At 40.5% G+C, this 12,354-nt stretch overlaps 1 protein-coding gene across 3 annotated transcripts in view; it reads right to left on the reverse strand.

Moving 5' to 3' along the window:
• Positions 1–12,354, reverse strand: part of cpeb4b (cytoplasmic polyadenylation element binding protein 4b) — a 45,166-nt gene that overhangs the window by 4,956 nt on the left and 27,856 nt on the right. The window contains exons 4-10 of one of the 3 annotated variants that reach the window (XM_061751321.1): positions 11,520–11,570; positions 8,580–8,603; positions 6,087–6,257; positions 5,738–5,827; positions 5,542–5,660; positions 5,330–5,444; positions 1,010–1,191 (exon numbers count right to left, since the gene is read on the reverse strand). In XM_061751321.1, the coding sequence (XP_061607305.1) occupies positions 1,010–1,191; positions 5,330–5,444; positions 5,542–5,660; positions 5,738–5,827; positions 6,087–6,257; positions 8,580–8,603; positions 11,520–11,570 (752 nt within the window). The remainder of the gene's footprint in view (positions 1–1,009; positions 1,192–5,329; positions 5,445–5,541; positions 5,661–5,737; positions 5,828–6,086; positions 6,258–8,579; positions 8,604–11,519; positions 11,571–12,354) is intronic. The other 2 variants (XM_061751322.1, XM_061751325.1) reach the window with 2 other exon arrangements.

The following is a 12,354-nucleotide window of genomic DNA, read 5'->3' on the forward strand; positions in this document are numbered from 1 at the left end:
TTTAAGTTATTATTGTGGCATTAAATGTGATGTGTAGCCTGGTACAGACACCAATCATCAAAAAAGATGTTGATCCCGATTCCCCACTTCGAATCCAAGTCAGCAAAGGCCCAAACCTCGGATTTCTCAAAAAGATTATCCTGAGTGATTATCCTAGGGTTCAGGGTGTGCTAAGAGTGATTCTTCCCTCCCCGATCTGTTCAGAAAACGATCAGGGCCAAAAAAAATTGTGACTGTTGTTCAATATTGACGATAGCAGAACCTCATGTGTTGTCAAGAGCGAGGACGGCCGAGTCAAGGATTTTTGTATTTTTCTGAAACCTGGATGCCAAGAGGCAACATGCTGCCTCTCCCAGGTCAATTTTGGTACTACAACATACATCTGGTTTGGGGGAGGAGACTGGCGATTGTTAGTGGAGATATGGTTTATTGTGTGGTGTGCTGAGTACATCACACACTGTGAGAGCAGTAACAACACATGATAGTTTTCTATTGTCATGTGTGGAGTCTCACATTTTAAAGACCCATTAAGATATTAAAAATTGTTACATGTGTACTAGGCTTCAGATGTTCTTTATAAAGCAAACCAAGACTTATTCAACAGCAGCAGTTAATTCCAGTCAAGAACTACATTTTGCATCAATTCAAGAAGAATGAATCGATTATTCTGTTAGTTAGTTTGCGTCATGGTATTCAATTTTTCAGGCATTTTAGCTTGCTGACCCCATTTCTCAGTTGTTCCCTTACTTTTGCCTGGTTTAGATTTTATCCTACGAAAAAAATTTATCTCAATATTTGTTGTTGTTTTTTCGATTAACAGGGGAGCAAAAATGTTTTTCATTGTACAACTATTTAAAACACCAAGATCAAATGCTGTTATGTTTCAACAACCAGTCTTCAACTCATTTCTTAACTTGTCGTTAAACAAAGCTTACGAAGTAAGACTCAAGATTGGTGCACAACAAATTGTTCAAAAATGTGAGACGAGGTCACATTTCTTTCCACAAACCCGTTTATCGATTTCTCCATGCTGCAGCTGCACAAAGCGAGCACTGATAGCAGCAATGTAGCTCTGCTGATTAGAGAAGGCGACCCGCCCAGCTCCTTTCGGGTACTTCAGCTCGGGATCCGTGTCGATGCCGGCGTAGCAGACACCACCATAAAGACGGTCCATGATCATGGCCAGCTCCACTGCGAACGAGAGACACATCAAAAAAGAAAGTTAAAAAATGTCAGCCAATGATGTGCACCTTCACAGAGCTTTATATTTCTAAATGATGTCGAGTACACAGATCCAATGTACGCAAACACAGACTAAGTTGATGAGGACTGCAGAGCCGAGCACTTTAAATCATCAACACAGATGGATTTGAAGGTCAGCAGGGTTTCATGTGGGAACAGAACAGCTCCTTTCTTCCGAAAAATGGATGAATATGTAAATGGATGTTTTCTCCTACATACATCGCAACAAATTAGAATAACATGGAAAATTGTGTTCAGTAGTTCCATTCAAAAAGTCAAACTCATACTTTTGCTAACCCACACACACAAACAAACAAGTGAAATATATAAATATTTTTAAAATTTTGAAATTATAGTTTATAAGCAAATGAAAATCACAAATTCAACATTATGAAATTGGAATAGTACATAAGAAACAATCAACATGATTTTTAATATTTCACTTTTGAATTGAACTACCAGTTCGGAAATAAATGGGCTTTAATACTGTTTTATAATTCATTGAAATGCACCTTTATATAAATTATTTACATTATATGCAGGTTAAAGGAAGCCAAAACTAAGATTTTAAGACCTTTTTAAGACCTCCCTTTCACTACGAGAACTCATTTAAATAATAAAATGTTGGTTTATTCGAATATAGAATAATAATATTAAGTATGAAACATTTGTACATTGCTTGCTGCTTACAGGAAGCAGCATTTATGAACTAAAACTAAACCTGCTCTATCTGTACTCAACAAAATGAAACATTGACTTAATTGTTTTTCACGTCAGTTTGGAGAACGACATGGTATTTTTAAGAACTTTATCCAGCGGATTTAAAGATTAAGTGCACATTTTAAGAATAAAATTTTGACTTTGGAAAATTTAATTAAAGCTCTTATTAAGGATCTGCGGAAACCATTTAATAGACATGCCAACACTGCACACGGCCTTATGACCGCGGTTATTAACAGAAATACAGCACAGGAAAAAAAAAAAAAAAAAAAGCACACACACAATCAGGATTAAAATATGAAATCCTACAAGTTACTATTTCAATTAAGCAAATGTCGGAACACATGAGCAGGGATAAAGCGCTGAGATCGTACTGATCAAAGCAGAGTTAAACATGAACAGCACAACAAAAACTCATTCGTGCTAAGATGGGCAACGCAGGGCAGATTGCGCACACATCTGCGCTTCATCCACGCCTTATGTTTCCATTATGACAGCATATAAAGTGGTGCTCACTTAAAATCATGGATATATTTGCTCTTTTGATTCTTTAGCATTCACACTGACATTTCAAAAGGGTATCTGTCGACTAAAGTCAAATTTAGGACCTTTTTAAGGGCACTTAGATCAAATTTAAGACCTTACATTAAGTAAATGTGGCGACAATATAAACAGCTAGGGAGTACCTTTAACAGGATTTACAGTGGTGCCTTGAGATAAGAGTTTAATTTGTTCCATAACTACATTCGTATAGCAAATCTGACATCATGTTTCCCCATTGAAAGTAACAGAAATGCCATTAATCTGTTCCAGCTCCCACCCGGCCCCCCCCCCCCAAAAAAACTATTGTAATGTGTTTTTCGTGAGCAATATCGCACTCTTTAATATTGTATTTTATAAGAACCTACAGTAATGCCATAGTGAAAGAATTTAAAAGAATCAAGTTTCGTTTTTGTCACACTTTTGATCAATTAAATTGCCATTGTGCTGCTGGCCGCCTGGGCCATCTGGGGGCAGTATAAGACAGACAGATGGTTTATACAGTATAGAACTCTCAGCTCCTCACAGAGGATAAATACTATATGACTGTAAGTACTGTTATATTGAATATCTAAATGTATTGCTGCCCTGTTTCTGTTCAAATATCAGTTGCTTAAAGGGTTATATATGCGTTTCCCATTATATATTAGCATTAAGCTAGTGGACTAAAGGTGTGGTTGTTTTAAATACACGACATAATTTTTCTAGCTTTATGTTTAGTTTGACAGTAAACTTTAGCTGGAGAGTGGAACAAAGAGCTTGAAGCTTCTTGTTTTGAAGAATTGTTCACTATCTGCCAAAGTGTTGCTTATTGTGAAGTGAGTTGAGTTCTCTGCCACCATACACCGCTCATGTCTCAAGTTTGAGCTCAAAAGTCAAAGCAAAAATAAATAAATAAATAAATAATTGGCCGATTGACCGCAGCGTAGCTCATAAAACTCGTAGGTCGGGTCACTCGTATCTGAAAGCACCACTGTAGTTGCGACGGTCCAAAACACATCTATCCATTTACTATAGCGTTTGTCGCATGTGGTGGAGACCCGCAGAGAAAAGGCCGAACCTCAGAACTGTGTGACAAAGGTGCTAACCACTAGATCACCAAGCAGCCAAAACACGTTAAAAGAAATGGCAGTTTTGCTCGCGTCTATGACATTTGTAAGCTCTATGATGGTGGGTTTAAGGATTAAGTGTTGTCAACAATCTCCATGTGCCCCATGGTACGGTTTGTGTTCACAGGGTAAAAGTGCATCACAACAAACCATGTGATGTCACTCTTCCCACTAACACGAGAATCATCCATCCATCCATCCATTTTCTGAGCCGCTTCTCCTCACTAGGGTTGCGGGCATGCTGGAGCCTATCCCAGCTATCATCGGGCAGGAGGCGGGGTACACCCTGAACTGGTTGCCAGCCAATCGCAGGGCACATAGAAACAAACAACCATTCGCACTCACATTCACACCTACGGGCAATTTAGAGTTGTCAATTAACCTACCACGCATGTTTTTGGGATGTGGGAGAAAACCTACGCAGGCACGGGGAGAACATGCAAACTCCACACAGGCGGGGCCGGGGATTGAAGCCCGGTCCTCAGAACTGTGAGGCAGACGCTCTAACCAGTCGCCCACCATGCCGCCCACGAGAATCATCAGAATGTGTAAACAAGAAGAAATGTTTTGCGGTAGGGAGGAGTGAGTGATAAGCAGCACATCTGTAAACAAAATGGGCAAAACTGGCGTTTGTTGATAACTTTAATAATTATCTGGACAATCTAGCAGGCTCCACTGCACCAGCAAATAGCAGAGTAGTACCCTTAATAGAAAAGACGGGAAAAAATATCCTCGTTTGCACGGTGAAAGGATCATGTGCTGCTATGCAGATGCTAACTGCAAAAAGGCTAAACCAAAGACATGTCTATTAATTCAACGGCTTGATCTGTTTACATGACACATGTAGTTACGTCACCATTATGAGTTGGTGGCGAGAGCATCAATAACACCTTATCCAGTTATCTGCCAATGTGTGGCACACTTGCTGCATTGCAGGATACAAAAGAGGTGGCAGCTACAGAGACGTTTTTTCATTTACTGAGTCTTACTCGATTAAATATTTGGAGGACTACTTTATACTTTTATTTGTGTCATTTTATTCTACAGTAAAAGTACCCGTTCTTGAGTGCAGTTTTTGGCTACCCACCTCTACCCATATTATGCAAGGTCAGATGACTTTTACATCACATACAAACAGCCAAGAGTGTATTTGGAACAGTACCACCCGGTTTTAACATCACAACAAAAGTTAAAGGGGACAATACATATTGTGGAAAATTGTGGCTATGATTAAAGTTAGCCAGTAGTGACTTTGCGGAAGTGAATCCTGAAACCCAAGAGTGAAAATCTCCTTCTGCAGGCAGTCTCAGACTCTCCAATAACACCACAGAAATTTGCTAATTTAAAATAAAAAAAATAAATAAATAAATGAAAAAAAAAAAAAAAAAAAGAAAGAAAAAGGCAACAGGGGTCGGAAAAGCAGCTAAATATAACGACGAAGTCACGAGTTGGCAGCACAGAGCCCTTGCTGAACCCTGGTTCAAAAGCTAGACTCGGCCCCCAAAATTGAGCAATTTGAACCAGAGCATGACGTGGGAAAAAAATGTAAAATGGGTCTCTTTTAAATCTTAAATATTCTGTGATTTACATATGCCTTCACACTTACAGGTGAACTGCCCCCGAACCACAAAACAGCTCATTTGTTAGACAAGAGTTTGTGTAATACTGTTCAGAAAAAAAAACTGAACACTTGTTTCGATAAGGAAGACAAAGCCCACCTGCACGCAGCGGGCGAGGGACACCTCCAACAAAAATTGTTTTCCTGGGGTCCAAAGGCTGAGATCCGTCCATCACAAAATCACTGTCGTTCAAGTTCCATGGGCGGATCTGGACCTGTCACACACAATGTCAAACAAGTCTCATTAACTTCGATACACTTTGAAACAAGATGAGAAAAGCCGACAGATGTTTGCTTAGAGTGCTCACTGACCGGCTTGTCTTTGATGGTGGGGCTGGACACGCACAGGTACAACTTGCCGTCCTCTTCGATGCAGGCGTCGATCAGAGCCTGCACGGAGCTCTCGTCCTGGAAGAGCAGGAAGGCGTAGCCTGCACAAAGTAATATCCACGTTGAGTCGTGCCAGAATAGGTTGAGTGCCCGACGACAGCTGTTAATTGCAACATACCTTTTGGAGGGAAATAAGATTTGCTCTCAGCTTTGTGAGGCCAGTCGACAAATAGGTGTCCAAAACGCCGGAAACTGGCAGTTATCTCATCTAGAACAAAACAAAACAAATGAACAAGGATTTTAGTTGTTTTTGTTTTTTTTAAGAAAGGTTTTACATTTAAATTATTCATGAAAGAATAATGATTTTTTATAATTGAAAGGAAAAAAAACCATGTTGCTTTTATATAAAAAAAAATCATGGTCATAATGCTATCAGAATAAAGTCAAGTTGTATAAGACTCATGACTTATCCCTTCACAGAACTGCTTAGATGGCCCAGAAATCCAATACGTCAGGTGAAAGTGTACCTTCATCTATATCTGGGGGCAATCCTCCCACAAAGACCTTGCGTGAGTAGCGCTCTACGCGTTCGCCATTCTGGTGAGGAAAGCAGTGTGGAGAGCCCAGGCCTGCCAGACCCTGATCGCCACGCTCGTCATCAGGGAAGCCATCCTCCATGGGAAAGAGGGAGGAATGGCCTGGAAGAAAACAGGAGAGAGGGAAAGATTTATTTCCTGAGGAGAGAGATCAGCAACAATGGTTTTAACTTGACATCTTGTGGAATTGTGTCTTTAATATCAACAGGACCATCTGCCAGTGGCTTCAAAATACAGTGATCCCAGTCCATCGCAGGAGTAACATTCCAAACCCGAGGATAGAAAGCCACAAAAAAAATATCAATTAAATGTCCCATACCATCTATTTTTCTTTCATAACCTTTGATTTCCTTTTATTGGGTTTGCAAGATAATTTGGGTTGAAAATGCCCAGGATGCCCTTCTATTCTAGTTGGTCTTTTACACAGTTGAGACGGGTGGATTTGTCATTCATATTCGATATATAAATAAGTTTTGCTCCAATTAGATCACTGTTATCCTTGGCGAATCTTGTGGCGGCCAAGCGATCATAGTGACGTCTCGTTTGGATCCTTCGATTGTTGACCCACTAATAGGGAATGTGAGCTAAAAGGGCATGTGGGTGGAAATAAAAGAGGATGGGTAATGGATAATTTTGAGGTTAAGCTCATCCTCCGCTCCCATTCACTTGAACATAACCGATGCACGACGTTCATCGCCCACACACATATGGGCGAAAATAACTGCAGATTTCGCTATTTAAACCAGATTTACATTATAAGTAATGAAGAATAATTCTTATGATTACAATAGGTCCCTTGCAGTGGTGGCTGCTCGCGCCCTAATTATAAAAATAGTTAAGTATTGTTGTAAAATACAACATATCTTTACGTTATAAACTACTTAAATGGACTCGCTCGCTTAAAATCCGGAAATACCGTGTTGCCGTTCAACTGAGGTGAGTGGGTGGGTACCAACCACAAAGTCCGCAGGTATTAATAAAAAATAATAACAATAAAAAAATTATATGAATTGACTAAAGTACCGCACAATGACGGCAAGTTCAAATTTACCCATTTTGCAAGCCTTACGCTATTTATTACCTTTTGCATTCAACTGACAAAACGCATCGATGTCAAACTTAAACCATGTCACAGACTCATTTTGACATATGTTATACATAAAGCAGTAGAAAAAATGGATTTTGATGGCACGGGACGTTGGTGATGACAGATGACGACTGCTCGTCCTTATTTCATCGTCTCGGTAGACGCTACGGTATATTGTCTTGTCTTTTCACTGTTACAAGTTTAAGCGTTTGCTGAATTCTCTGAGGGCTGATGTGAGGATTTAGGGCTGTTGGTCAGTTAGCGTTAGCCGGTGCCTTTTCAAATGGGTGCGCATTTATTATAGTTAAGGATAGACTTGCATATTTTGTAAGTGACCGTGCTAGCCATCTCGTTTTGAGTAAAATATTTCCACATTCATCCATTTGAGGCACCATTGCTAGTTTGCTGCGCGAACCCACCACCTGTTGATTTCAGTGAGGCGTCTGTCCATGTAGGTAATAACAAAACACGGTATTGGTGATTAATTGACTTTGAGCTAAAATCGCATAGTGGTAAAATCGAGTGCTGCCCAGTTGCGTCAACCACTACGAAGAAATACCTTATAATAATGGAATAAAAAATAAAAACAGTGGTACAGTTTAAGCCTCACAATACTCTCTTCTCCTACACTGTACTGACATTGAATCTTTTTAAACACACAGTAAACATATTCCAACACAAAATACGTACGTACAACTGAAAACTCTGCGATACAGCGGGACCACAACAGGTGAACTGCACGCAAGGGATTACAGTGAGATCATAAAGAAAAGAAAGCACGAAAACACCTTTTTCTGCATACTCAGCCATGCTGGTGAAAACAGACCAAGCATGCACAAGCAACATACAAAAGTTGCCTGAGAGTCTACATAGCTTGACAGAGGATTGCGTGTGAGTACGTGGTGTGTTGTAGGGGTTAAGCCCTCCCTTGCCTATGCCTGCTCCAATACAACCTGCCTTGAGCTGCTTTATAAAGATTTATGCCAGGGAGTTAGCTCACCCTCAGCTTACAGTATATGCGCTGCACTGTGGCGTGTATTTATGTGTATCCAACCATATGCCTGGGCTCCAGTGCGCTTCTTTGCCTCATTAAATTGCAGCTAAATACAAAACAAGCTGAAATATTCTTAACATGCGTGTGTATAACAAACATATGCTTGCAAACATAAGCTTGTAACTACACTCGGACAATCATGCAGACGGCGGATCACAGAAAACTGATATGAGCGTTGAACCAAAAGCCAATAAAAACAGAACAAAATGGCGTCATGTCACAAAGCAATAGTGAGATGGACAGCGTGGACTTTATGCGGATACGTCTGTGATTAAGTAGTTACCTCGTCTCCTGCTATAACTCCTGGCTGCATGTGAAGTCAAAGAGGGTGATTATAGAGGATGCACAGTACATTGTAGCAATAAGCATGCCAGGTGGTTGTGTGACAGTGGAAGGGCTGTTGCCCACCATTTGTATTCATTCATTAGCTATGGAACTAAAGCAGCATGTTAGTTGTTTGTTTGTAACGCTTGACGCATACAAACGTAGGACATTTAAAATAATTTTGCCACTATTAAATATGTATACACTAACTGCTTTGATTAAGTATCAGTAGTCTCGTCACATTCAAATGCACAAGCCAACTCATAACAGACTTAGATTGGACCTGTTTTTGGGCAGCACAGCAGGCAGCACGGTGGAACACAGGTTAGGTGGTCTGCCTTACAGTTGAGGTCCTACATTCAATTCTCTGCGGAGTTACAGGTTCTCATTGTGCTTGTGTGTGTTTCCAATAAAATCCTTCTTAGGTTAACTGAATACTCTAAATTTCCCATAGGTGTGTATATGAATGTGAATAATTGTTTGTGTGTGCGCCCTGAGACTGGCTGACGACCAGTCCGGGTTGTACATTGAGAATTATGACAATGAATCTATGATAGCACAGTGGAATCCCCAAAGCGGACACTAACTGGTTATTCATTCATTTATTCATCTTCCGTTCCGCTTATCCTCACTAGGGTCGCAGGCGTGCTGGAGCCTATCACAGCAATCTTCGGACGAGAGGCGGGGTACTGGTTAGTTGTTTTAATTTTAAAACAAATATTCCCGTAGGAAATAATGTCGAGTGAATTAAGTTCATAAAACCTTTACTACTCCATGGACTATGTGATAAGTAACATTGCAACAAACCTAAATGGCATACAAGTGTGTCAATAACCAAAATAAATAAAACTACTCACCCTGTGAAGTGTTTATAGTGCAATACTGTCACTTAATGGTATTTTATCTTACTTGAATTGTTAATAAGAGTCTTTCTGAAAGGGGTACTTGAAAAGCGTTTAGATGCTCACTCGGCTAAAGTCTCACTAGATTTGACAACTGATGAAAGTTTGAGTCAAGGTTATAGCAAATAGCAATAAAAATATAAGTAATTGACACCCCCCCAAAAAATCGTTTTACAATTTCTTATATTAAAGCTTGAAACCTAAATGTACCACAAACCATGATCTCAAAACACTTTATCAAAAAACCTACCCTTAAAAATAAATGGCCCCTGCCAAACTTAGCTCCTCAACGACAATCAAGTATATTTTATTTGTATCGCGCCAAATTACGCACTTTACACACTGAGCAGGCCCAAGAACCACACTCCTTATATGCAAGTGCTTGGCGACGGTGGCAAAGGAAAACTCCCTCTAAGGAAGAAACCTCGGGGGGGGGGGGGGAAACAGGCACTGTGGGGCGACCATCTGCCTCAGCTGGTTGTGTTGAAATAGAGGGACAGAGTAGAGGGACAAAGGGTAGATAGAGAAAACAGGATTGAGGGGTTAAGCGACCTCGGAAGGGGCACGAGAACAATGGGCACAACAACAGCCGTAACAACAACAATAATAATAGTCCCATGATGACAGCAATAACAACATAAAAATATCTCCAGTGTCAATTCAACAATACTTCCTTGACACCGATTACTAATTTCCTATTTGCCAGGGCTTTGGCACCATCTGGTGGCATCTTTGGACATTACAGAAAGAGCACAAAAAAACACACACACACACACACACACACACACACACACATGTTTTTTTAGGGAATAGGATAGGTTTTCCAGAACATTTTTGCTGAAACTCTGTGTACATTACTATTAAAAAAGTTGGACACATTATCTCATGTTATTGAATGAGAAAGGATGCAAAAACCTTCGACAGGCCCCACTGTAAGATGTTTTAGTTATCAAGTTGTTTGATATGTGACATTTGCATCTAAGAGCTCGAGGGGCACAATAGTGCTTATCAGACAGTTTGAAAGCACAATAGCGTCCTGTAAATCTGTTCTGTACGTATGAGATGCAGTAGACGCTGCAGAGATTGCAGCACCGAGCCATCTAAAACGAGTAGAAGAGGCGAGAGGATGAAGAGGCCGAAATACACACGAGGACTAATCTCCCAGCTCCCACAGTGAACTTTCCAACCCAGATGGACATTAACTCTGGGGGAAGGTCAAAGTGGGGGGAGGGAGGGAGAGAACGAAAGGCAGACAGAGAGAGAGAGAGAGAAAGAGAGAGAGAGAATGAAGGAAGCAGATTGAAACGAATCAGAGTTCTATAAAAAGATGAGCGTGTGCAAGAGAGGAAAAATAGATTGGAAAGATGCAGAAGCAAAAAAGCTGTGAGGGGTGGGGGGGGGACGAGAGCGATGGGAGGGATGTGCGGAGCCTGGATGGCCTGCCTATCCCCTGGCACCATCTGTCTCAAGGCTCCATGACTGCTCCTGACCATGTGATCCACCCATGTGACTGGAGGATCGCGAACAAACTCCGGGCCTCGCCGGTTTACATCCTGGCCCAGAGACCAGACAGCAAAAACACACATGATGTTTAAAGTGCGGAGGTTAAGTGAATATTAAATGGCTGCGTGTAACATGTATTGGCTTGATATGTTTTTACATGCACTGAAAAGGTTTAAGTGACAAATATCATTCTAACAGGGGCTATGTCAGTTTTTATATAGTCCTCCGAGGGTCATACTAAATTTATGAAAAACAATCACAATGTTTATTATTTTATCCTATACGCATTAGTGGGTTCAATGCTTTTGCTCAGTTTATCTGAGGTGTTGTTTTTAGAACTGCATGGCAGGCTGTAGGTTCCCCTCCTTTGCTGAAAGTGATAACCTCTATGGATATCATTTGAATCACCCGTGAATATTGGAACATCTCATTGGAACAATTTAAATGTCGAGAGGCCCATATCCACCAAAAGCTGAGTTGGTCAAGATACGTACCATTGAGGGGCAGCGGGTTGTCCCCGCCAGGATGGGGGAACCCCAGACGACCTGCACAGGGAGACACACAATGGTCATATTTAACATCATGGCCCCTTCTAGCGCTAATTGTGAGACATGGAATATTTATTTTAATAGTTGGCCGAGTGTCTCAAGATTTAACATTCAGATTGGTACTTAACGCTAACTAGAATGGTGCTAAATAAGGCAGACCTCTGCCAAGGCCCATCTGACTCGTTTGTTTGAAAAATCATGACATGCCAGGCAATGGTGTTCCACTTCAGGCCAATAGGCGGCAGAAGAGGTATATAACCCCTGATCTTGGACTTTTCACACTTTGCCCGATTTGCCAACACATGACAATGTTCTTTGTTTTTGCCACTAGGACACATTTATTTTGTTAATAGATGCCACTTGAATACAGTGGAACCTCCAAAAGTCAAAGTCCAAAAAAGTGGTTTTCATTTGAACTTCAACTAAAAATGTATACCTCAAAAGTCAAAGAAAACTTGCAGTTCAACATGCAAGATGTTAGCAAAGCTTGTGAGATGTCAGCTTTGTGGCCATCTAAAACATTAACTCCAAGTTTGTCTTGCCTTTTCTTTGTTTTGTTTTTTTGTGATGTCACAATAGAAGGGTACGAGTGATGGCATCGAGGTAATAATATAATAATAAAATTAATAAAATGTAATAATCACTAGCTGAAATCAAACTTTTGTGATGCAGAAAGTACAGTATAATATGACCAATATAATGTTATTTTATTACTTTCAGTGCTCATTCACTACAACCCTACTGCAAAGACCTTCCTGTTCACACTGAGTCTGTCAGCTGC

This window comes from Phyllopteryx taeniolatus, chromosome 17 (genome assembly GCF_024500385.1).
Source record: "Phyllopteryx taeniolatus isolate TA_2022b chromosome 17, UOR_Ptae_1.2, whole genome shotgun sequence".
NCBI lineage: Eukaryota > Metazoa > Chordata > Actinopteri > Syngnathiformes > Syngnathidae > Phyllopteryx > Phyllopteryx taeniolatus.